The 25,793-nt window shown below is 44.7% G+C and overlaps 1 protein-coding gene across 4 annotated transcripts; it reads left to right on the top strand.

The window, feature by feature from the left end:
- The first annotated feature begins 1,594 nt into the window (after window positions 1-1,594).
- Window positions 1,595-25,793, top strand: LOC116948668 (uncharacterized). Of its 4 annotated transcripts, none has more exons than XM_032965581.2 (7): window positions 1,595-1,613; window positions 7,499-7,582; window positions 15,184-15,270; window positions 18,271-18,371; window positions 19,413-19,511; window positions 21,047-21,502; window positions 22,372-25,793. In XM_032965581.2, the coding sequence occupies exons 2-7, from the start codon at window positions 7,526-7,528 to the stop codon at window positions 22,862-22,864; spliced, it is 1,293 nt and encodes a 430-aa protein (XP_032821472.2). In that variant the 5' UTR covers window positions 1,595-1,613; window positions 7,499-7,525; the 3' UTR covers window positions 22,865-25,793. The 4 variants fall into 4 exon arrangements, with proteins under 4 accessions (XP_032821472.2, XP_032821470.2, XP_032821471.2 ...); XM_032965579.2 differs by lacking the exon at window positions 1,595-1,613 and adding an exon at window positions 1,633-1,969; XM_032965580.2 differs by lacking the exon at window positions 1,595-1,613 and adding an exon at window positions 3,999-4,104.

Below are 25,793 nucleotides of genomic sequence, written 5' to 3'. Positions count from 1 at the left end.
TTCAAACCTTTTAAAACAGTCTGCCTCAGCAGCAGACCCACGCTTTCCCACCCGATGACGGACGCTTGTGTTGCGCCCGAAACATCGTGATTTATTATATTTCATACCTACGTGACTTTACCGAAAGAACCAAAGAGTATGGTAAAATAAAATAAAAATTGTAGCGCACCACGCTACGCCACCACCACCACCAATAACTACCCCGCACGCCACCGACAGTGTGAGATGATGGCACCAACCTCAGAAGATGATGACTCGTGAAGATGCACCCACAATGCACACACACTGCTAACACGGCGAAGACTACACAAATAAGCAGGCTATGTACATCTCATTCACATATCTAAACAAAATCAAAGGAAAATTACGCATGCCGTCAGCCACACACGGCCTTGGCGGGAGTGCGTTAATTTCGGCAACATCTCAAAGGGTTTCGAAATTCGGTGTCTCTTGAATCCAATTCTGGTGAACTCGATTGTTCACAGCCAAGGACCCTCTGTGTTAGATGTGGGTACTCTCAGTGAGAAAATAAGGCAGTACACACGTGAAGGTAGGACTTCATCCAGCGGTGGATAGACGCAGCACGTGGGGGAGGGACCTCATCCAGCGGTGGATAGACGCAGCACGTGGGTGGACCTCATCCAGCGGTGGATAGACGCAGCACGTGGGGGGAGGGACCTCATCCAGCGGTGGATAGACGCAGCACGTGGGGGGAGGTCCTCATCCAGCGGTGGATAGACGCAGCACGTGGGGGGAGGGACCTCATCCAGCGATGGATAGACCAAGCACGTGGATTGGCATTCATCCACGTGGGGTGGCCTTCACTCAGCAGTGGGCAGACGTAAGCACGTGGTGGGGGGGCATTCACATTCATCCAGACAAGGTGTGTGGTGGAGAAGCTTTTATCCAGCAGTGGATTTGCATAAGAGCCGTAAATACATAAACACACAATCTCGACGGCAACGTAAAGAATGTCGAGTTAGGGGAGAGAGGGGGGAGGGTTCACGCCCTTTAACGACGCGAAAGGAACCCCCCCAACACCACACCATCTCACACTTGGATTGGCTGTGGAGCGGTGGTGCAGCGGTTAGCGCGCTGCGCCACGAACCCGGCGGACCGAGTTCGGTTCCCGGCTCACGGCCACCCAACACCACCAGTGACGATTCATCTGAACCGGTCCTGGGCAACCCCACCCCCCCCTCCTCCCCTAGGTCGACTCAGCCTTAAAAGTGTAACCTTGGTGCGGTGTGCAAGCGTCGCCGCTGGTGAGACAAAGGCGGCCGGGCGTGGTGCTGGCCACCCACCCCGGTCGTGTTACCGTTCCCGGCCTTCGTAGGTGCTCGCTACTCGCCAACAGCACTTGCCCCGACAGTCTGTTAAGGCTACGCGGGGGATCTTTGCCTTTGGGTACGCGTGTGGTGGTGGTGGTGGGCGCACCACCGATCACCACCACAAGGAACCCGGTCGACCCGGGGTAACTTCCGCCTTCGAAGGCGGCCCCTCGCAGCTGAAACAGCGACTTGCCCCGAGCCTTCCGCCAAGGCTACGCGGGGGATCTTTGCCTTTGGTAGGCAGCGGAGAGCTTTGGGTGGGCCGCGTGACATCACCCCTGGGTATTTATAGAGTCTTCTTCACACCCCCCACCAACCACTATCATCATCAGCATCATCACCAGCAGCAGCAGACACGGCTCTCTGCCGGGGAGGGAGTCCGGTTACATTTTTATTTAAATTCGCAGTTTCCTAGAACTCCGTGGTACACTCATCGCCGTCTGTCTCCTGCTATAGCACACACGGACACACACGTGTATGTGTGTCCGTCTGGTTGTGTGTGGCTGTGGCTGGTGTCCAACCCTGGTGAACTTGTGGTTACCTTTGATTAGAATTCGACAAAGACGGCTTTCGAGCGCCGATTCTTACAAAGCTGGTTAGCCACCACAGCCACCAGCCAAGCGACGTTTCGCACAGTGGTAAGTTGCGAGTTCCGGATTAGTTGTGTTTTTTTTAACCAAGTTGTGTGTGGGTTTTTGTTATTATTTAGTGGCTACACTTACCGCTGTGTTACGACTGATTTAAGTGTTGCGTTTGTTAAAGTACTCGAGCGTATTTGCGGTACTAGTATACTTAAGAATAAAATAGATCACCTTCAGCCGGTTATATCGACGATATTGAATGATTCGGACAGTCTTCGCTCGTGTTTACCTTAAATACAGGAGGTGTCAAGATATTTAAACACCCAAATCATCATCACGATCCAAGGGGAAGAAGGGCCCCCCTAGATGCCCACTGCTTACATCATAACGTCAACAAATAATTTCCACTTCTCGTGTTGTGCCCAATGTGATCGCGTTTAGTGTCCACATCTGTCTGGCGATGTCGTAATTGTCAAGCCCATTCCTCTGTGAGATCTTACTTCCATTGATCCGAACAATAACAACGACAACCACACACTTTTAAATGTTTCTGTTGTATTCCATCCTCCGTGGCACCTAATCGGATCTTCTATTAAACCCGTATTTATGTCAGCTTATATAATATTTTGATTCTTCAATACATTGGTAATGACACCAAAGGTTACGAGTGACGTTCTAAAGTGTTTTTGTTTGACTTAATTCGGGGTAGAGTGTGCCAATTTCCTGTTGTTACACTACAGATGTTACTTAATATACAACTCTTACTGACCAGCGTGGTGAAGTATGGCCAAATAAGCCAGAGCACGTGGCATTGAAAAGCCCTTTCCGACACTGGAAATAACGTGTAGCGTAGTAGTTTTAATCAGTCTAGTTAGTACAATGAAATACTGTTATACATTGGTATTGTATAACATTAAGTGCTCATGGTTCTTATTAAGTATGTGGTAGTTTGGCAAATTGTGGATTGTTCCGAATGCTACATTGTCAATACCGGTGTTATTGTGTTCCATTGGGTAGCACATCCAAGGTAGTGTTTGTGAAAGTTACATCCTTAGTGTTTCAGCGTTTATAATTATTGTAAAAGTTGCAGCGGTGTAGTTATTGTATTATAAGAAAGTATGTTCGGAGTCTTTTAAGCGCTTTGCCTAGTTGAGTAGTTGGATTTAAGTCTTCGCACGAGTTGAAAGATTAAAAAAAAGTTCCCGCTAATTTTTCGCACAATGGAATTGGAAACAATAGATGTAATCTTCAAACCGGCTTCGTTGTCGATTAATCTTTGCTTGTGTTTGGCTTTCAGCTTGCTTGTGGGGGGGTGGGAATCCACTGCTGGATGAGGCTTTTGTTGCTTATATAAAGTACATTGGCTGGCTGTCTAATTTTACAAGAGTCGAGGCGCTGTTACGACACATTTATTGCGTGTAATAGCGAACCCAGAACGAACGTAGCGTGGCGCAACAATTGTTAATATTTAATGGGCTGTTACACAAGGGAAGTTGTAATTTGGTGCTTCTTTTTACATTTTTAAGACGGTAAAAACTAAAAAAAAAGGTTGTTAAAGCCACGTGTGTGTACGTTTTACCGTGCAATTTGTATGAAATGTTGTAAGACGTAAAATATGCAGTCGTCGAAAGGAATGTGTTTTTTTAAATCTCAAGAACCGTGATTTGACGACGTTAAGTATTTAATGTAGTGTTTAAAAGTCAATTCACTCGGTACTGTACGTATTATTTCCATTGTATTTTTAATGTAGGCGAATATTTAGCAAGTTCTAGATTGAACACACAACTAGTGAATATTTCCTCGAGGTATAATTTGGAATTATACGGTATAGTTCAAAAATAGTTTAAGCATTTCACAACATTTTCGCTAAAGCAGCGTTGATGATCGTTAACGTCTAAACGTACCCCACCAAATCTCGCGATACTTTGTCCAACGCACCATACACTGGCATTGCAAATCTCGCGATAGTTTGCAAGAGGTGGCGGGGGGAAGAGACTAATTAAAGATTGTTTTAATTACATTTTTTTAAATTATCTCGACAACGGTCATTTATTAGTTTCTTAAGGACCGTCCTTAAATAACGTAAAACAAAATATGTTTTAAACGCGTTATAGAGAGGCGGGGGGGGTGAGATTCTCTCGCAATCCGAGGCCTGCTGCTGTGGGTAGACGCCGCGATCTCTCTCCACCCTCGTGAGTTTACATTAACCTCGTTTAATTTACACGTACTTCGTTAATTGTAAACAAAAAAAAAACACTACCCACCTTACATCGTCTTGTAAATCTCAAATGCTAGTTCTGAATGGTTTGTTGATGTCGTAAATGTGTGGGGGGGGTGGTGGTGCCTCGCGATCCTTGTGTCGCGTTGGGGTGGGTGGGTGGTCAGCGTCCGTTTCTTAAAATAACAAATTAAAATATATATAATCACTTTTACATCACGATTACATGCTGGTGATGTCCCATTGAGGTTATCAGATACGTGCATTCTATTTTCGACCGAGTTCATTGATAAGCAACGATGTTCCTTTAATTAAATCGGTCGTGGTCACATTGAGATTAAACGTTTTAATTGTTCACTTTAACAAAATAGACGCTCACAGTAATACAGTTGACAAGTGGTCTTATTGTAGATTATCATTTACCCCTACCCCTCTTTATTTAATAAAGAATGCAGTTATAACGATATGGTAATTGCACGTTTTCAGTTGTCCCATTGATATCGCCAGATGCTCGTTATTTAAACCCATTGGTATCGATCACCAGATGCTCGTTATTTAAACCCATTAGTATCGCCGGATGCTCGTTGTTTAAACCCATTGATATCACCAGATGCTCGATGTTTAAACCCATTGGTATCGCCAGATGCTCGTTATTTAAACCCATTGGTATCGCCAGATGCTCGTTATTTAAACCCATTGGTATCGCCAGATGCTCGTTATTTAAACCCATTGCTATTGTCACAGATCTCCTTTAACCAAAATTAGCTCTCGTTGGTAGAATGGCCTCAAAGATTCCCACGTGGACCTTGCTTACTGTCCGTCGCATGCGGTATTCCCTTTATTAAAACCAAGTTAAATTGGGGGGTGATCGTGTAATTGTTTTATTAACATTGTTTGGGAAGGTGTTATTTGATCAATGTGCCATTGATTGTTTGACCATCCCAGAGTCGCGTTAAGTTAAGGGCTCTCACTGGTGGCCAGAACCTCGCCTGGTATGCAGGAGGTCGTCGTTTCGAGCCCGACCCTGACGATGTTTGCTGTATATTTGGAGTTTGCGGTGTCTCTCTCTGTGGTCGCGTGGATTTTTCTCCCGGTCCTCCGGTTTTTCCCTCTGCATTTTAGAATAAACGTGCGATTATAGAGTGTTTGGCTGCTATGCCCATCATACACATGATGACAATTGTCACCCGCCAGTTTTGCTTCTGAAAAATCGCTAAATAGTTCAGTGGGTCTTATCTGGTGAAATAAAAAAAATAGTTTAGTTTAACATTTACAGGACCGTACTGTGCAGTTTTTTTTGTATGTAATTCATGTCCCCTTTAATGTTGTCAACGCTTATTGATAGTTTCCCATGGTGTATTTTAACCAGATACCTGTGAGTTGATATGTACCTCTTTATATTTATATTGTGGTTTTTATGTAGTTAGACATGGTCACGTATATTATAGCTTTACCATTTATCTTAAGCGTGTGTTGCGAGTGCGTTGATTTTGAATGATACTGAAAGTACGTTGGCCTGTTCGCCACGCGAGAGTGTGGTTGATATCAGCTGAAATGCCATTCAGATTATAATTGATATGGTTTTATGCACATGAAAGCTCATTGGGAATATTTACCTCCAATTGGTCTTGTTTTAAGTCATTGAAGACGGCTGTATATTTCATATGATTGGGGAAAACTGTTATCTTCATAATGTCTGGTGATATATACAGATAATACAATAGATAATACATTAGCAATCGTTATTAAATGGGCAGACGTTTATCAATAGGTTTGCTCCAGAATTGAATATCTGGTACCTGTTTTACACCGACACAAAATTAAATATTGTTTAAGGCGTTAATATTTGGGCATGATGGGTAGTGAATGAATTACTGTGAGTCGTGAAGGTCTCCTAAAGCGATACTTAAAATGTACACACCACGGTGGCGATATGTTAACTCCCTCCCCTGGTATGCAGGAGGACGTGGGCTTGTTCTCTCAAACCTGATGATGATGATGCATGTATATTTGTAGTTTGCATGTTCTTGCCGTGGATTTTTATCCGTGTCAATCCGGTTTCTTTCTCCACATTCAGAAACCCTGCGTTTAGAGTCAGTTGGCTGCTATAAATGTCGACGTGCTAAGCCACCACTTTTAGCAATCGTTTGTGGCCTGGTCGCTTCTGAAAAAGAGCTACATAGCTCGGTGGGCCTTGCCTGGTAAAATAAAAATATATATACAGTAGTATAGCTTAGTACATGTGCAAGCAAGACATGGGAATCACCGACGCCAAAAGGTTAATCTCTTTCCCTAGAATGTTGATCTTTAATTCGGATACATTTCCACTGAATATGCACATTTTTAATTAAATCCATTAAATGGTAGGCTGAATTCACGTACTGTAGTTTACACTTCAGATGCACATTTGAGTTAATTAAGTTGTTAATTTGGCTGACAATCATTGGTTTATCAAAACGTATTTTTTATTATGTGGAGCGTTGAAAGTCGAGACATTTACTTTTCCCACCCGTGTTGAAGGCCCCTTGGAGAATCCACACTTTGCCCTTCCACATTCCATGCCATGTGGCTCACCCCTGTGCAACCTTTAAACTATTAGTCAGAGAAAAGCCACAACCAAAGTTTCAACTGGAAAATCCGTTTTTTTTCACTGTTTACCCTAATTAATGGTAAATCTCATGCTATGAAAAAAATTCTTGGAACGGTGATGAATAAATGTATAGTTGCTGAATTGTGTTGTGGTTTTATTCCACGATTACAATAAATAACTTAAGTGCACAGCATTGCTTTATTTTGTACGAGTAAAACTCTTTAATGGCCCATTATTTAATGCCTAAAATACATCTTATAAACTGCCTGGCAACACCATTTACAATGAAACTACAGGAAGTTGTATTTTCCTTTTTGTTTAATGTCAGCCCAAGTGTGTGTCAAAAAAATAGCCCCGAGCAAAGCTTAGAATCTTATCGCAATTCGTTGGAAGCATAATGTAGTTTCACTGCCCTTTTGAATAATTGCCAAATAAACTGAGGAATAAATTTGACTTCATCTGTGTTTTTTTTGCAAAACGAAAAAAAAACTTCTAGGCAGTGAAAGACTACGCTTATCCAAATATTTTCATCCTCCCCTGGTTGCTTATCAGTGTCAAGAGTGGTCCAATGAGATAGTTCTGCTTTCCAAGGGCCAAGTCACGAGTCTCTGCGTGAGTCAAGTAGGCTAAAGGTTGCGAGTGTATAGTTCTCAGAATCGTTAAACAAATTTAGGTATTTCCCAGTGCGATTGATTGTCACCAACTGGAATGTGAAAATTGCGTGCTGCCTTGTTGATCCTGACATTAAATGTTATTGCCGTGTTGTTTCTACCCTCAGGGTGTTTTTTGTTATTTATAACGAGCAATGGAAGAAAGCACGGCGACCGTCAGGAACTTCCCCGCTCTGTGCAGAATGCAGCAGGTAAGAGTATCGGGGTAGTCGAATCTAGGCTTCCCACCTTCACCAACCCACATTGACTAGCGATGGTGAAGTAGGGTCAATTAACCCCCCCCCCTCACCGCATGACCTGCATGGGAAGTGTAATTTCTCTTTCGAGTTAATTGACAACAACAGCAGGGTGATGCGGAATGTGAGCGTGGCATTTCTGTAAGGCCCATGTGTCTTGAGCGAGAACCATCTTGATAAGTAAATACATTTCACCATTTGCTGTAGGTTGACTCGCCTCTTGCGTGCGAGTGTGCGTGTGTTGGTCGGTGGTGCGTAATTATATGCTCCGGCATGTCATGGCTAGTTAGGAAATAATATGGTGTTTAGATGGATGCATGATTTAATTTAATTTCGTTTCTGTTAAACATGCATTGAATGTCATTGTGTAAGAATAATTCATGCATATTTTGTAAAGGTTTCTCACTTGACTTCCTAAGGCCTCTACAGGGTGGTCCAGGTGTTTTGTGACCCCCCCCCCAAATAAATGCCCCCTAACATGTTTTTCCTGTGTATATTCATTCCTGTTTTAAAGAAAGCTTACTTAAAAAATATATATAAATGTTTTAGAGGAATTAAATGGGAGTCACGAGACATCTGGACCACCCTGTACATTCACTGCAGTGTTAAACCATAATTGATAATCGTTTCATCTTCTTTGGTTCTTTCGGTAAAGTCACGTAGAATGAGAATAATTGTGTTATTTTATTATTTCATTCTCATTCTACGTGCCTTTACCGAAAGAACCAAAGAAGATGAATCCTTAAATGGTTATCGTTTCTTGTGTTGAATTGCGACCTAGTCGAATAAATGCGCCCATAAACGGCACACTATGCTACAGTCGCAGTGACCAGGGTTTGATTCCCAGCCATGTATCTGAATCTGTTCTGGGTCTACACGTGCTCTACTTCCAATGTTCTTCACCAATTTTCAGTGAATGGCCACTTTTGCCGATGATACATCGATGTGAAGGGCTGCCAAACTGCCTGCAAACGGGGGCGTTTTTACATTCGAGGGCCGCACTAAAGGCCACCAGGGGCCGCCAGTGTCCTGTGGGCCTTGCAATGAAGAATGTTCCTGCTCGTCCTTTAAATGCAGTCTGTAGACCCAAACATATTGGTAGGCAAAAGCGACTGGGTTTGGGATTGGTCACACTATCTTCTTTGAGTGCCATTCTGGGATTAATAGTTGCTTGGTAAACGGCGCTTGCCGTATGTCTGTATGTAGTGTGTTGGACTTCTTTCGCTCCGTACGTAGCCAACCGTGCTAATCGGAGCACGTTTGGCTACGTAAGGCTCCTACTATATATTTTTTATAGCTCTTTTTCAGAAGCGACCTGGCCACAAATGATAGCGCAACGAAGTGGCTTATCACGTGGACATTTCTTGCAGCCAAATTACTTTTAAACGCTTGATGTTGATTCTAAATGGGGGTTGAGAGGCGGGCGGCGGGGGGTCGATCTTTGCGTGTGGTTTTTTTGGGGGCCACACAACCAGCTCTTGGTGTGTTGACCTTCTTTGTTTTATAACAGGTGCCCGCTAACGATACTTGCCCTGCAGGCTATTCGGCTCAACAGGGGGTTGGCGGGAGTGGGGGGTTGCAGCTTTTCTTTGTGGCCAAGCATTTTGTTGTTTCCCCGTTTTAAAGGCTCAAATTGGTTTGGCATCACAAATAGAAGAACGGCCAAAAAACACAAAGAAACCACAGTGGTGGCGTGCAGCCACATGCAAAGTTGGCTCATTTACAGTTTTAATATTATATGCGTGGTGGTGGGGGATGCAGGGCTTATGCGCATGTGGTAATTGGGTAGTTCGGCTCATTTGTAAAAGTGGCACGTGCATTTCTTTATTATGGCTCGACTGTTTTTATGTTTAGTGCGTGCATTTTCGTTGTGGTCTTTAAAAAAAAATAAACTTGTGTTTTAAGGAATTGATGTCGTTTTAATGGCGAGTTGAGTGGGGCTCATGCCGAGTTGGCTTGCATCTCACGCGGTCAACTCCGTTAAGTCTCGGTCAGGCAGTTGGCGACAAAACGTTGGTTTTCAAGTGGGAATTAAAGGACCCTGTATTGATGTTTACGAGAGTAGAAATCTTGTCTGTTTTTTTTTTAAATCGTAATTGTCGGCAGGGCCCGTTGTCTGTGACACGAAAAAAAACTATTACAGAGCTATATCATGGGACCTTTTTTTTTGCCAAAATCCAAGTCTGAATAAATATGAATCGGTTTTAACATTTCAGGAAATACAACAGGTGTAAAGGTGGTCAAACACCAACTATAGAAACCTTTTGCAAGGGATCAAGCCTGGATTAACCACACATACTAACGAACATGCTCTGCTAATATCTGCATTGTCTTTGAAACTGATTGGTGTCAGGCAAGTACACGTGGTTCATGCAGACATGATTGCTTGCAAAAGGTAACTACAGGTAGTCCTCTACGATGGAGATGCGTTACGACGACCCCATCGTAAGTCAAAAATATCGTAAGTCGAAGATGGCCTAGCCTATCCAGGAGTCTTAAAGAATGGTGATAATTTAGCAAAACGGAGCAATTTACAGTACCGTACTATATAAACTATATACTGTATGTATTTATTAATTACAATACTGTATTGCACAGTACAATGTAAAGTAAAAAAACAAGGTAAATTCTTCGCCTACCTATATGAACTGCAATTTAATAGAAGGTGCGGAAGATGCGTACATCCCGGCAGCGTACCAACGTACAGTATCGTACCTCGTACACTGCTGCGTTTGCCTGCCTTGCGAAATTTTAAATATTTTACAATTTTGTCGTATCGCCATCGTAAGATCGAAATATTGTAAGTCGGCCCATCGTAACTCGGGGACTGTCTGTATTTGGTGTTTGAACATCTTAACACCCGTTGTCTTGCTAGAGAAAGGGTTAAACCTATTCTTATGTTTTAATAATTAGAGCTCTTTGTATGAGGTACATCTCGATGCCTTCCACACGCATCGTTAACACTCCATGAGAAATGTAAATGTCCTTTCAAAACAACCCTTTGTTAACGTGCTGTTGGGTGAAGGCCTTCTTCCCATGCTGCGTCGATTGTGGGGGTTGTTTTTTTCTGCTTGGTGAGGATTAGTGAAATATATACGGTATACACTAATTGCTTTACGGCTGAGAATGGCACGTCATACAGTGTTGTACCACACAGAGAGTAAGTTGAAATCAATGTGTACTGAATTTGTGATAATGTTTGTTCCTTGGGGGCAAATAATTCGTCATCGGTGCAAGTAACACGCATTCGGGAAAATGTATTTTTTTTTTAAAGAAAAGCTGTTACGGGAGGTCAACTTGACTTGATTTCGTCATTTCTAAAGCTGAACTTCCTGTGTTTGTGGTACAAACCACAGTAATGTAACAGGCGACTGCATGCTCTTTGCCCCACACTGTATAAAAATAATAGATGAGGAATGTGGAATTTCCCCCACTCTCTGGACGGGGGGGGGGGACAGCATTCGTGATTTATTCTCTAATACTCGTGCGGTGACATTTTTACTATTAAATGTGACTTACAGTAAGGGTCAATGTGCTTTGGGTTTTTTTTAATGTACCGTGGTCCCATAATATGCCAGTCTGCAAAGCTGTGACCCAATTGAACAATGTTTAATGCATTGCGTAGATACTTGAAGGTTTGTGCTCCCCATTGTTAAGAAAGGCTGAATTTGTTTATGATGCTGCGTTGGCAGTGAGTGGCGCATGAGGACAAACAAAACAATTGCTAGATTCGTCAATAACGCTGTCATTAAATATGTAATAATAATTTAAACTTTTACCGTGCACAGTTTTCGCTCGTTCTCCGACGGAGAACAATCCGTAAGAGGTTTTTTTTTGTTGGGTTAGATTGCGTGAATGTGTCGCTAAACCCGCCACCACAGCCAATTAATAAGGTTTGTCGAGTCAACGAAACGTGCCAATTCCATACTAGTTCAGCACACCAGTGTGTTGGAGAGTAAAAACCCACAACATGTACATAAGCCATCGCGTCAATACACAGGCGTTACTCTCAAACGCAATTCTGGGCTGTTGTGTACACGCAGTCCGGTGATCTTAAAAAAAAAAGTCTGAATTTGTTCGCTAACGTGAGTTAATATGCGAGCATTTCTTTTTACAAAGGCAGAAATTTATTTTTTAAACAAACGCTTTCCCCAATTGGGTCTTGTCTGGTTTTCAAAAAGTCGACAAGCACAATAACCTGGAACGAATAAGCGTGCAATAAATACTGTGCATGGGGAAAGTACCGAATGTGTTTCTCAAGTGGGTAAAAAGGCGCTCCGTATTGGGCAGCCGTTTCATACCACCAATGTAAGATATCTCGCTCACCACGTGATCAGACGAGTTTTTTCCCATACATACTAGGGTGAGTATCTATTCTTTCTGCTCGAGCGCCCAAGGGGGTGGTGACCAACGAATCTGGAATTCCCCTGCTTGATTCGGCTTGCAGTCTTACTGAAATGTGTTAAAACCCTTGCTCCGTGCTGGGTCTAGTCTACTTTTTTTAGCTCTTGCGTGAGCACAGCAACGACTGCTTCCCATTGTCTTGAGTTCGGATTTGCCGTCCGGTTCTATACGGTTTTTTTTTCATAGTTGGCGTTGTTTAAAATTTAAACGAGTTAATATTCGTGAAGGAGCAGCGATGAGCTGTCGCGACCGCAGGCGCGCGTTGAACTTGGCGTTTTGGCTTGAGAGGAAGGTTTGTGCAAGATGGGCCGATGATGGCTTGTTAAGTTGTGTTTTTTTTCTTGGGAGTTTGTGTGCTCGTTGTAGTTCAATAGCTTAGAACGGAACGTATCGTCTGTTTTGTTGCTCGATTGTCCTTCCGTCCGTCGTTTGTGTGTTTGTGTCCTATTGTTTACTGCTGGTCCATCTGTCTTGTCAGACACTTGATGTTTTTCTGTCCCACTCCTTTGGACGACCTTTTACCTACTTGTGTGTGTTCATTGTGAGCGGTAATGGAATGGTTTGCACGCTGCGTTACAAACCCGGTGACCTGATTCCGATTCCCGCTCACGGCCAACACCCAGTGACGATTATCTGAACCGGTCCTGGGCCTCGCCTAAGTTGACTCGGCCTCCAAAAGAGTACCTGGTGCGGTGTGTAAAACGTCGCCACTGGGGAGACAAAGGCGGTCGGGCGTGGTGCTGACCACCCACCCCACCCCCCCTCGTGTGCCACAGTGCCGGCCTTCATAGGTGCTGCTCGCTAACAGCACTTGCCCCAACAGTCTGTTGAGGCTACACGAACGGAGGGGATCTTTGTCTTCATTGTGTGCGCTGGCCCCTTTTACTCGGCCATCTGTCGTAGCTAATTAAGTATTTAAATACGAGGTGAAATGCCCGTTGTGAGCTATAACTTTGTTCCTTTTGTCACGGAGAGCTGGAGGATCCAGACTGGTTATTTATAAGTTGCAAACAGTATTGAAATTTGGTCTGTTAAAGTTGATATAATTTTTTTTTAAAATGAGGGTTCATTTAATATCTGTGCCGCTGCCTCGCTCAGATGTATATTGTTGAACGTCTTTCGCGCACCGTACGTAGCCGACCGTGCTAATCGGAGCCATGATGATTTTTCTCCAAAAAAAAACCCCATCGCTCTCCGTCTGCAGTTGATGTTGTCTCGAGTGGATTGTTTTTCTTCTTCTAAGAATCATGTGAGCCATGAATCTGTTGAAAAATGAAGGCCTCTCCAAGCCGATGTTGTCTCTCGTGGGTCTTGTGATGTTCTTCTGCACGCGATCTGATTTTTTTTATCGCTCAGTCCCCGCAGTTTGATGTTGTCGCTAGTGGGTTCCACAAATGAAAAAAATCTAGCTCTTCCTACTTTGGTAATACAGTACTAAATAATCCAGGTCCCATTTTTGCAGTCAAACCTAGCTCAAGCGTAGGATTTGCTTTCATTTGCTCGTTATTACAAGTGTATCCTACGAGTAATGCATATTGTTAAACATGGTCCGCATATGTGTGTAACGCTTTCAGTAGACTTGGCCTTATGGTAGACTGCATTGTGAAGTCCAGCAGGGTGCCAGGGTTTAAATGTCTTTCTTCACAATGCTCATTAACATAATTGGCTTCACCTGATGCGAGGAATGTCGGGAATTTGGTTGTTTTATATTCTAGTGCCATGTGTCCAGAAAAATGCAGACCTTCCAGGAATGTTTGTTTTGTTCTTTAAATGGGCGAATTCGGTCTAGTTCTCGGAAGGTTAGATTTGGTTCAGAATCCCCCAGGCTAATTAAATATTTAGATTGTGAAAAGATAAATTATTTTAAAGGTTCTGATAGATCTAATGTGAAGTAATGTGTGCTCTTTGTTTAACCCTAAAAACTCTCACGGAGTCTCGAGCACCTTCCCCCTCCCTCCCCCACAATGTATGCCTAAATTTTGATTGATTGTTTTATATTTTTATTATTTCATTGTTTCCCTTCTACGTGACTTTACCGAAAGAACCAAGAATATATAATGTATGTATAGGTTTACAGAAAGATGATGATCATTCGGAAGGAGAATTCCACCTTTACCTTGGTGACATGACAGAATAATATTGTGGATCCTATGTTTGAAAATGGACCTAATTTTATTTCGGCCTTTGTCACTGACAATTTGCATACATTTTAGAGAATGTGTTTTTTTGTTTTCTATGTTAGGGCTGTCATAATGTTTTATTTCACCAGGTAAGGCCCACTGAGCTATATAGCTCTTTTTCAGAAGTGACCTGGCCACAAATGATAGCTCCAACAGCTTTAACGGAGTGACCTATCAAGTGGAAATGTATAGCAGCCAAATACTCTAAATGCATTTCTAAATGTGGAGGAAAAACCGGAGGACCCGGAGAAAAATCCACGTCATCACGGAGAGGGAGCCATGCAAACTCCAAATATATGGGCGTTAGGGTCGGGATCGAAACCACGACCTCGTGTATACCATCTTCTTGGTTCTTTCGGTAAAGTCACGTAGAAGGGAAATAATACAATAATACAAATAAAACATAATAAAATAAAATTCTCACCACGTTTCGGCCACAGCACAAGAAGCCGTCCTCAGGTGAAGAAACAGCTGTCGGAAAGACAGCTCTGTTTCTGAATTTTATTTTATTATGTTTTATTTTTATTCTTTTATTATACCAAAAGAACCAAGAAGATGAATCCCTGCAGTCACGAAAGCTTTAAATCGTGTTTACCAGGCGAGGTAGTTAACATCTTGCTATCGTGGTGCCTCGAAATAGATGGTGTCATGCTATCAGCATGCACACTCTTGTCCAGGGATCAGAATTCACCGGTTCAAAACCTAATTTTGACCACACGATGTAAAACTTTTACAACCCGCAATAATTTATCTCGCTGCGTTTAGAAGAAGTACTTTTCTTGTCGGCAGCATCGGATTCCATTTCCGCACTTGGTATGTGTTCGGAGCGCTATAACCACCTGCGCTCCAAGAGTGGTGGCATTTAGGCCTCCATTCTTCGTTCTGTCAAATATGTGATGAACGACGGTATGATATGTGTGTTTGTTTTTGAAAACCAATCATTGTTTGGATGGTGTTTTTTTTTCTTTCCAGGAGTTCATAATGATTCGAGTCCAGGAGCCTTTCTTGCACAACAGTGATTCATGGCGACCGTACATCAGCTACGAGATCTTCCTTCACGTAAGGCCGCTTCATTGTTTCGCTGGTAAACAATAGAGGGATTATAATCAAGCAGCTGATGGAGCAAACATTTTTTTATTTTAATACATATAATGATTTTACTGAGATACGCACACACAAGTCCGGTACAACGCGCCGGGTAGGTCGGGGGAGGGGGGAGGACAGAAAAACTGGCGCTTGCACAGATCGAAGGCTGGGAAGAATAAAAAAAACTCTGTGCTCATCCAGATTAGGGGGTCCTCTGGTGGGGGTAGGGGGGGGGAGATAATAACCAACACTCTAGGGCAGTGGTTCTTCTTAACCTGGGGTGGACGAACGCCTTGGGGGTGCGAGATGCCCTTTTGAGGGGTGCGAGATACAAATGATCAAAAATTCAAGTTAAGCCAAAAAAACCTCTCTCTTATGGAAAATACAAGTTAAGCACGTGCGTGTAAGTACATCTACTTTGTTTCATCAAACCCTATGTTTTTTTACGATTGAGAACCAAAGTGGTGGAGGCTGCAGTAAAGGTTAAGAACCACTGTTCTCGGGGTAGATCGAGTGTGGGAGGGCGGTGACGAAGGGACACACGACAAATCAGTTAACACAAATGCTCCTTTATGAGATGGGGTTACAACTTCTCCATTCTGGGCCCATCCACTCTCAACTCACAAAGGGAAATAAGGAAAGAAGTGGTGGGGGGGAGGGGGGTTAGGGAGGGGGTGGATGGAGCATTTTTTATAACTCACTTGATAACGAGCGTGATGGTTGTACAGTACGATACAACTCAACGTGGATTTTTACGTTGCCTAAATGAAACGGGATCTCGGTTTTTACATGAGGTGTGTGTGTTGTGGGCTTTACATTTTTGTTGGGGTTTGAGTGGCCTTGGTCTAATGGCTCCTTTCTGTTGGTTTTGTCGTTCATAGCCAAACCGTGAAAATACGTCGATGAAATGGCTAAAAAAAATAAACCATCTGCATTGTTGTACACTAAAAAGACTTGAGCTTAATTTCTCGCTGAATATTTTCCATGTCGCTGGTCGGCTGGAAGTGGCCACATGTTGACTAAATGGGTCAAGCCATATAGCGTGAGCTGTACTGGATGTGGTGTGCCGAGCCAGAAATATTTTCCGGCTCGTTTGACCCAGGACATGCATATTGAGCCGAAATTAAGCCCTTGTAGGAATGTAACAATTTATTTTTTACTTTATTGTTAAGATGATGATGATACGGGCATCAAGTCAACGTGTGTAACAATCGATTAGATACAATGAATTAAAATTATAATGGTAATGTTACCTTCAGGTTGAATGGAACAAACAAGACAGGAAATTGGATGGAGACCGACGATTTCAAATGACGAAACGACAATTGTTTCCCAAAATTGTGAATTATCTGGAACCTCGAATGCGAATTAATTCCTTTTGTCCTGACGATCACAAACAATCATCTGGAATTGTAATTTTTATTTTTTTATTTTGTCCTGACGGTCAGTCATCCCAACTATGAAATCAAATCATCTAGCATCGTCATCACGAATGGATCCTCCTCCATACCCTTGTGTGTAGAATTTACAATAACCGCGGGGATATTATAAACTAAATTGGTCCGGGTGAATCGGCGGTCGAGCGAGAGTGGCTTTGCGCACACAATCGGAAGGTTGCATCTTGAAATCGTGATTGGGTTTGGACTCGGCCAATCATCATTCGAGGTTTGGTTATATAGAGTACAGCTTAAAAGCAAACTCGATAGTAATTGTTGTCTGGATAGACTCGACCCTGAACGTAGCAACGTGGACTTTCCATCACTGGCTCAGGGCTGTCAACAGGAGATGAGCACCGTCTCAGTGCTCATTTGAGCTGGAAAGCCACAATTTTTTTGTTAATACCTTGTCAATTAATTGCATTCGAATCGTTAAATAAGTAATATAAAAAAAAACTATTTTAAAACACGCTTTAATGAAATGTACCGTACTTGTAATGGAAGAACTCCACCACGACCCCAGGAAGTGGCCCCGAAGCTTGCCGTACCGTAAGGGACCGTGGTCACTTACAGCCAACGTCAGTTGAGCGTGGACAATTAGAGCCAAGCCGAAACATAACATTTAAAAAACATAATGTTTTAAAATGTGTTTTTTTTATGATAGAATATAGTATTGTCATCAGTATGACACAAGTATAGCAAGTTTGCAGTCAATACCACATTGGGAAGTAGGTTAAAATTGAGTTGCAAGATTTGAGGTTACGACAACAACAACAGACGGTTAAAAGAAAGCGTGTAAAAACCTCGATCTCACGCACACGACTATGCATGTGTCATCAACGGAATAGATTTCATGCTGGATGTAATTACCAGCGAAACGTCGTATTCAAATTGTAAATGTTGTGGATTTACTCTCTCACAGTTGGCTGTGTTGGGTGGTGGAGGGTTTCGACACATTTATACTTCCGCGATCTAACCCATAAGCCTTTATTATGAATAATATTGGTCGCGAAAGCCTACGTGTTAGACTGAAAACCCACACCATTTACAATTCAAGTAGTGATGTTTTGCTGGCGATTTAAAACAACCAGCTTCATCAGGTGACAGCCAGAATTGTGGAGAAGTATTACCTGCCACGTTAAAAAAAAAACACAGCGCAAAAACAAATACGATACGGAAACCTGCGGAACTCGACGATTGTGTGGGTTTTGCTCTCCAACACTCTGGTGTGCTGAACTAGTAACTAATTAATTCAAATTTAGAATGCGCATTCCATCCTAGGATTCCAATGCGCAATGCATGAATAGCAGGAAACAAAAACAGAACCAGGGCAACCGACCAAACTAAAAGAGGGGAAGGCCACTTTAAAGACAAACCTGACTATAGTTGGCTGTGTCGGGTGGTGGCGGGTTTGACGACATTTAGGCAATCTAACCCAAAAAACGTTCATTATAGATTATATTTGGTCGTGGAATCCCTACTAGTACATGTTTAAACTGACTTCTGCTGCATCCTGTCCCCTATGTTTTGCGTGCAGACGAACAGCATCAGCTTCACCCGCAAGACGTCGCGCGTGAGGAGGCGCTTCAGCGAGTTCGTGTGGCTACGCCAGAAGATGATGAAGAACGCGTCCATGATGTAAGCGATGCGGCTCCCGTGATGTTTCGGTGCAACCTTCCTCGGAAGCCGCGCTAATGCTGGGTGATAGTGGGGGCGGGGGGGATCCTAACGGGAGGCGTATTTTGGCTTACTCTTAAGTATTAAATAATGCTTCGTGAAGTAATTTCCGTTACGTTTATACGCAGTTAATAACAAGGGATTTAAAAAAAATCAAAATGCGTAGGTTTTCGTAGACGATATCGTGAGTTGTGATAGATTTTTTTTGAGTTGGGCCACTTAATGAATCTGGTCAAATTTGTTGTCGCAAAACCCCTCCAACGCCCGACGTCAGCCCATTGGTCATGGTGTGCACGGGTTACCCGAAACAACTTTCGCATACCAAGTTTAGTTGACGTTTGGTAACTTAACAATGCTTGATAACTATTTAATGGCAAAAAAAAAATTCCCGGGAATACGAATTAATCGGAGTCGCTTACTATCACCGTGCAGTGGATTCGAAAGGCTGAGGTTCACTGGATGTGTAAGAACTGCGGGGTTTTTTATGTCGTGGTTGAAGTATTAATTCTGTTTGTGAATTAAATGAGAAAAATAACGTTAACCGGAGGACACATTACACAACATGTGATGTACCGGGCAACGGATTATTGCCAAGTTCCATACAACAGATGAGCACAGCGTGTATTCACAGCTTTATAATTGCTTGTGCACACACACAAACGTTGTTTTTGGGGTCGGAGAGCTTCTGTTATGTATTTCTTTATTATTTCCTTCGGTTTGTTTCAGGTAGAGACTCTGCCTCGCGCTCAATTCTGGATCGCTAGGGTCAGAGTTTTGAGAGATTTAACTGTGTGTAGCTAGTGGTGCGATGTAGTGATGTGGCTGTGGGGTGGGGGGGATGGTAAGGGGTTGGAGTGGGGGGGATGGGTGGGGAGGCCAGTGGATTGACCATGGCCGATGATGATTGTTAGCACTCTTCACTTGCAGGAGATCCTTTACGGCGTGATGTTTTGTTTGACAATGTACCGATCGTTTTCACTTTTTTTTTATCTTTCACACCAGAGCTGTGCCACGTCTCCCTCCGAAGGACCTGTTCTTCAACTGCTGGTGCGATGACGAGATCGAGGAGCGGAGGAAGGGCCTCCAGACCTTCCTCAACAAGTGAGTGTCACCTGCTTGGCCAGTCTTTGTCAGCTGCTTGATGATTGGTGGTGCCGGGGGTCGGGGCGGGGTTCCGCCAAAACGGATTATAAGGTCACCAACTAGACCAGGGGTCGGTAACCTGCGGCTCCGGGGCTAGTGTGGTGGCTCTTTTGGGATGCCCCCTTGCTGCACTTTGGGCTCACCTCTTTCAGCTCTTTGGCTGCCCCTCCTTGTGGGTCTTTGGCTGCCCCCCTTGCGACTCTTTGGGCTCGCTACTTTCAGCTCTTTGGCTGCCCCTCCTTGCAGGTCTTTGGCTGTCCCAGTGTGACTCTTTGCCTGCCCCCCCCGTGTGGGCCTATGGCTGCCCCCGCCCCCCCCCCCCCTTGTGGCTCTTTGGATGCCCCCCTTGCCGGTAGCCGTTTAACAACAAAAAAACCCCCCGTAGATGTTGAACGTAATTTTACGTAAAGACTAATGATTAAATATGGCAGGGGAATGGGTTACTATGGAATGTCTTGGTTACAACAAAATGTACAACAGCCAAACTGTAATGTTAAATAATAACTCGGGGAGAGAAAAATTACGTAGTTTATTCCATCACCTATTTTGTTTTTTTCGTTCAGAATGCATTCGTCATCTGCTGTACGCCTACTGCTGTGTTTGTGTACGTGTACAAAGTAGCCCTGCGTGTGAAGCCAACCATTTTGGCCAAGGACAAACACAAAAAAAAATGTCTCCTAAGTTGAAATGTTGCCAACCCATGACCTAGAATCTACCTTCTCGTGCTTATGCAGTGTGAGAACTTTCATTTTTTTATGAGCATTTTACTGGGGAATGTGATCATAGATGTCTGTCCAAGCAGAGTTGTGGTACAAGTTTGGCAGGTCCCATGTGAATGTTCCGTGCTCATGGTCCTGTTTAGTTGGTATATATATTTTTTATTGCTCACTCGGCACCGGGTTTTTAACAACGCCTCCACGTCATCGGCGTGTTAGTCATGTGATGGCGTGCACCGAATCCTACACAAACGCGTTACGTTTTTGCTCGCAATCCAATGGTGGGGGGTGGGTTGGCGAAACCGCATTGTGTTGCCCGGCAAACTTGAGTTCGATGCCAGTGTGCGCAGGTGCTGGGTGGATTATGGCTACTACATTGCAGGATCATGACAGATTGTTACTGCGTTGGTTAGTTGGGGAGTGCGGAGGTCTTCATCAATACGTGATGACGATGACGACGATGATTTAAATATAAGTCTCTGTCCGTTCCCCCCACCCCAATAAGTTAATAACCTCAGTGGACTTTGCCTTGCAGAATGAGGATGATTTAGTTTTATTTGTATGTTTTTTGGCTGATCTGTTTACCTTTCCTTTACTTTGCACTCCTATAGTGTCTTGGTATTGTTTGATGTTGTAACGTTCTTACCCGCCGCCACTGCTGGGCATCTGTGAAAAAAAATATTTTCTAGCTCATCGGATTCCTCCAGTATAAACACCGATTCTGATTCGCTAACCCCCCCCCCCCTTCCCCTTCCCCTTCCTTGTCCCCTGCCGCAGGGTGGTGGAGATCGCCCCTCTGCTGGCCGACAGCCTGCTCCACCTGTTCCTGCAGAGCACGCTGAGCCGCCAGGACATGGAGGGGTGCGCCATGGGCCGGACGCCGTACTCTGTGTCGCAGGCCGTGCGGTTCCGGTGCGGCGTCCCCGGCGCCGACGGAGACGACGGCGCCACCGCGGCCATTGTGCCCCTCAAGAAGTGGCAGGTCCTCGAGTACGGGGACTGGTTCGTCATCGAGGAGCTCGAGCCCTTCGAGTTCCCGCCGAACCACCCGCTCGAGATGGTGAAGGAGGAGGAGGAGGAGCAGCAGGAGGAGCAGCAGCAGCAGCAGGAGAAGCGAGAGGAGAAGGAGGCGGAGGAGGAGAGGGACGAAGCGATAGAAGACGACGACGAGGATTATGAAGATGGCACTGCAGTGCCCATTGTTAAGAAGCGTTCGACGCAGAAGGACAGAAGGTAATAATGGTGACGACGATGGTTCTTTCAGCCAATTCGGTTGGAGCACTCTTTCAACACGACTTGCAATCATAGGGTTCAGATCCCAGTTGTGTGTCGACCTAAGATTATTATATTTTTATTATTGTTAATTCACTGCTCGATGAAGCCCTAACCCACACCGTGTCGGTCACGGGTGGTTGTTTGACCGCACTTCACCTGCTGCGAGCGATTTATCTGAATTGGTGCTCTCCCCCCCTCCCTGCCCGTCCTTTTAACGACTTGCACTGAACCGGCATGGTAAAGTATGGTCAAACAACCCCCCCCCCCCCACATAACCGACGATGTGGCTTGGGGGGAGGCCTCCATCTAGCAGTGGATTAACGAAGGGCACGTGAATTGTTACAAGTCGCGGTGGCGAGATGAATCGCATGTCATGTGAAGTGTCACGCGTGAGGTCATAGGAACTAAGTGACAAGAGAATGTGGAAGGGGAAGTAGTGTGCATGCTGATAGTGTGACACCATCTGTTTCGGGGTGCCACGGTGGCGAGATGTTAACTAGCTCACCTGGTATACAGGAGGTCGTGAGTTTCTTCCTGACCTGACACCTACATATTTGGAGTTTGCAGTGTCTCTCCCCGTGGTCACGTGGATTTTTCTCCGGGTCCTGCGGTTTTTCCCCTTCACGTTTAGAGTCAACGTGCGTTTTAGATGATTTGTCTACTGTTTTAAATTTGCAGACGATAAAGCCATCTCGTTGAGCTACCATTTGTGACAAGGTCGCTTCTGAAAAATGGGCTACATAGCTCATTGAGCCTTATCTGGTAAAAGAAAGAATAGTTGCGCTCCGTTTGTGATTGTTGTGTCCGGTCTTGTCTGTCCATCTCAGTGCCAGCAGCTGCTCCAGCGGCGTCTCCGTGGACAGCGTCTCCAGCAGCTGCAGCCCTCCGGCCTTGCCAGGCGATGGGGAGGCCACGAGACGGGTGGCGCTCGCGCCACGGCCACGGGAAAACGTCGGTGGCGATGGTGGGGACGACGACATGACTGGCGACGTTGGCGATGATGGCAACGATAATGCTGGCGACGATGGTGAAGTTGGCGACGTTGGTAAAAGCGATGGTGGAAACGGTGACATTGGCAATGTTGGCAACGGCGATGGCGGCGGCGATGATGACGACAACAACAACATCGGTGGCGGCAGTGGAAATGGCGACATTGGCGATGGTGGTGACGTTAGCAACGTTGGCGACAGCAGCGGCGACAACGATGGCGACGCCGATGGGTTGGAGCCAGCGGAGAGTTCTCCTGAAAGCCGTGCCAACGGTGAATCGGTCGACACCAGCGACAGCGCGGTGTCCGGGAACGCCGCCTCGCTGCTTTGAGGAGTGCGACTGTGTCCACGGGGGAGCGCCGTGCCCTTGCGCTGCTACTCCTGTTCTTGGTGTCCTGTTGTGCTGTTCCTGCTGCTATTGTGCTTTTTCTAGGGTTGCCGCGATGTCCCCTGCCGTTTAACGTCCGCGAACGATCTGGTTCGCAGGATGTCGTTGCATCGCGATTGTCGTTGCTCGTGATGTTTTTTTTCTCTTAGATGTTTTCTTGACGAAATATTTACGGAACAGAAAAACCCCACTATGATTAAAGTTGGAAATAAACGCAGTATAATTTTTCCCCTTAAAAAAAAAGTTTCCAAGTAGCTCATGTTATGGAGATGATGACTTTATCGCTTTCGCAGTTACTCAGATTAAATCGTGCGATTGACAGCATGCGTGTTACAAGCATATTAGATTGTAAAGTAATCGTTTAAATTACTCGTCACAACCGCTTTCATTATTGCGCCCGTAATGTTACCAAACTTCTCAAGAGTGCAATTCTTTTTTTTTTTGCCTAGTCCCTGGGGGCAGGCTTGTATTAAGTAAACTGCAGATGAATATATTTAAATTCATCTTTTCCCCCCCCCACTGGAAGCACAAGAATGCAAAAAAAACACACAATTAAAAATGTAATCTCCAAAGTTATGGGAATCCGATATGGAAATCACATCGTGAAATTTGATCTCGTATCGTGAGAAAATAAATCGCGGCAAGTCCCCTAGTTGTGTTACCCCGGGGTCTTTAACAGGGGCTGAGTGAAGTGGGGGGGCGGTGGGGGGAGACCAAAAACCGCCGCGCCGGTTACGATTTTGAAGAAGCCGTGAGGTTGCATCGCTGTCAAAAAAAAAAAAACCCGCTGTGGCTTAAGTACGTTTTTGGTTCGGGATGCGTGTTCGTGTCCGCATGACTTCCCGCGTGCACGGCCAACACCGGCCGCGTTCGTATATCTCGCACGCCTCCGATCAGCACGGTTGGCGGCGTGCGGTGGCTGATAGAAGTTTCGACGTACGTAGAAGGGAGGTTTGTTTTTGTGAATTTTAGCTGCATGCTGTTTTACGGTGTTTTTTTTTTATAATGTTGTTCTTGATCATTAGAATGTTTGGTGCTGGAGACTACGCCGCTGACGTGAGCAATGCAAGTCCGAGGAGAATGTTTACACTTGAAAAAAACACACTATTCCTATTGGCGTTAAGTGATGTTAACAAAAAAAAGAAGGGTTCGTGATTTAAATTTGTTGTTTTTTTTTTAATTAAAAATTGAAAACGATGAAGATTTGTTTCATTTCAGACACCGATACTATGCTTGAATCGGTCGTGTTTTTTTTTTAATTTTTCTCACGTAAACCTCACCCAATGCGTACGTTCCGTTTAAAGCGAGCGTGATTGGCATAATTAACGCACGGTTACCGTTTTTTGAAGTAAGATTTCAACAGCTCGGACTGCGTCTTACATGTTTACACTTGTTTTTGTCCCCTTAATGTATGCGTGACCTCGTGTAAAGTGTCGATAACTTAATATAAATTGGTTATAGCTTGAAGGACACCGTTGTAACTCTGCTGTAGATAATAGTTTGTGATTGTACTAACGTCATTAGCTGTAGTTTTGGTTTTACCGCTTAAGTTTTAGGATGTAGCTCTCGGCGTAGAATACATTTAGACCCTGCGGGGGTAACTTAGCAAGCATTATATTATTACTAAAAAAATGGAACTAACTGTCGCAACAAAGCAATGCAAGTCTCTTTGTAATATTTTTGTTAATGGACCGTTGTTAAAACGATGTGAAATGCAAATGTTTTTTTTTTCCCTACAATAATACTTTGTTAAATTGGCTCGAGTACCTCCTTCAGGGTGCCAAAGCCCTGCTCTCGAGTCTTCTCAGAATTGGTTTCTCTTCGCGCCATTTCGTGTTTCCGATCGCCGCTCGGCCACAGCGTTGCGTAGCGCTACGCGGAGGGATCATCGGGTGCTCTGCCAAGTGCGCTGGACTTCCAATCCCAGAGGGGGGGTGGCTCGTTTCTATCCGATGGGTTCCACCGCAGTCTGTCGCGTTGGTGGGGTTAGGGTGTGGGTGGCGCCGCACTCGCATCGCTTCCAAAGATGTCTGCTCAGTGTGGAGGTGGAGGCCAAGTATCCTCTACGAGGGGTTCTCCAGAGCTTGCTCCAGTGGGGGGGGGGGGGCCTTGTGCAGGCAGTAGCTTGTACAGACAAATCCATTGCTGCACCTTTTATACCCAAAATGTTAAATCGTGTTGCACTGCTAGTCGCAGGCTCCTCTCCCCACCCCCCAGGTCTCGCAATCGAACTCTGATTTCCTGCCGTTTTTTTTAATTTTTAAGCGTCGGACATTGAACGTCACGGAAAACTTGACGCAAGAGATAATCTACTTCTCTGACCCCGGGGGAGTGAGGAGGGGGGGTCGGTTTTTACACAGCGTGGAAACGTGCGTTGCCAAATGACACACGCGCGGTGTGCAAGCGGATGATCTTGCCATCCCCACAGACGGGGGCGGTCCGTGTCTTGCCTTTCCCGCCCCCCCCCCTTTGCTCAAGAGTTGATACATTTGTGCTGTTCAGGTTCAGTTGTTGAAGCAGATTGTGGTGCGGTTTGCGATGTTCATTCGGATCGTGCCGCCTCTTCCTGTCCCTGTGATTTGCATCACAAGCGAAGTGCCTCCTGAGCGTTCATATTTAACAAAAAAAGTGTGGCGTTAATTTTGAGTGCACGTTGTATGGTGTGGGGGGGGGGTGGGAATCAAGTAGTGTTAGGGAATCAAGTGCTGTATGCCAACTTCGTTATGCACTGTTGCGTCGACTGTCAAAACAACAACACTGAGGTTTCATTCGCATGTTGTGTTCATCCGGTGGTGTATGTTGCGATCCACCCGTTCACGTCGTTCAATATTGTACTGGCCAAATAAAGGCAAACTCAGGTTTTCAATTTGAA

Source organism: Petromyzon marinus, chromosome 34 (genome assembly GCF_048934315.1).
Source record: "Petromyzon marinus isolate PM22_M1 ecotype Great Lakes invasive population chromosome 34, UKy_Petmar_22M1.pri1.0, whole genome shotgun sequence".
Classification (NCBI taxonomy): Eukaryota; Metazoa; Chordata; class Hyperoartia; order Petromyzontiformes; family Petromyzontidae; genus Petromyzon; species Petromyzon marinus.
Note: the sequence above shows the minus strand (reverse complement) of the source record. Positions and strands in the feature narration are given on the sequence as shown.

What these genes read in the sequence shown, in the direction of transcription:
- LOC116948668 (XM_032965581.2), top strand. Translation starts at nt 7,526, where the DNA reads ATGGAAGAAAGCACGGCGACCGTCAGGAACTTCCCCGCTCTGTGCAGA. An exon ending in CTCTGTGCAGAATGCAGCAG is followed by an intron (nt 7,583 to 15,183) that starts GTAAGAGTATCG and finishes TTTTCTTTCCAG; the next exon opens with GAGTTCATAATGATTCGAGT. An exon ending in CTCCAGACCTTCCTCAACAA is followed by an intron (nt 19,512 to 21,046) that starts GTGAGTGTCACC and finishes CCCCTGCCGCAG; the next exon opens with GGTGGTGGAGATCGCCCCTC.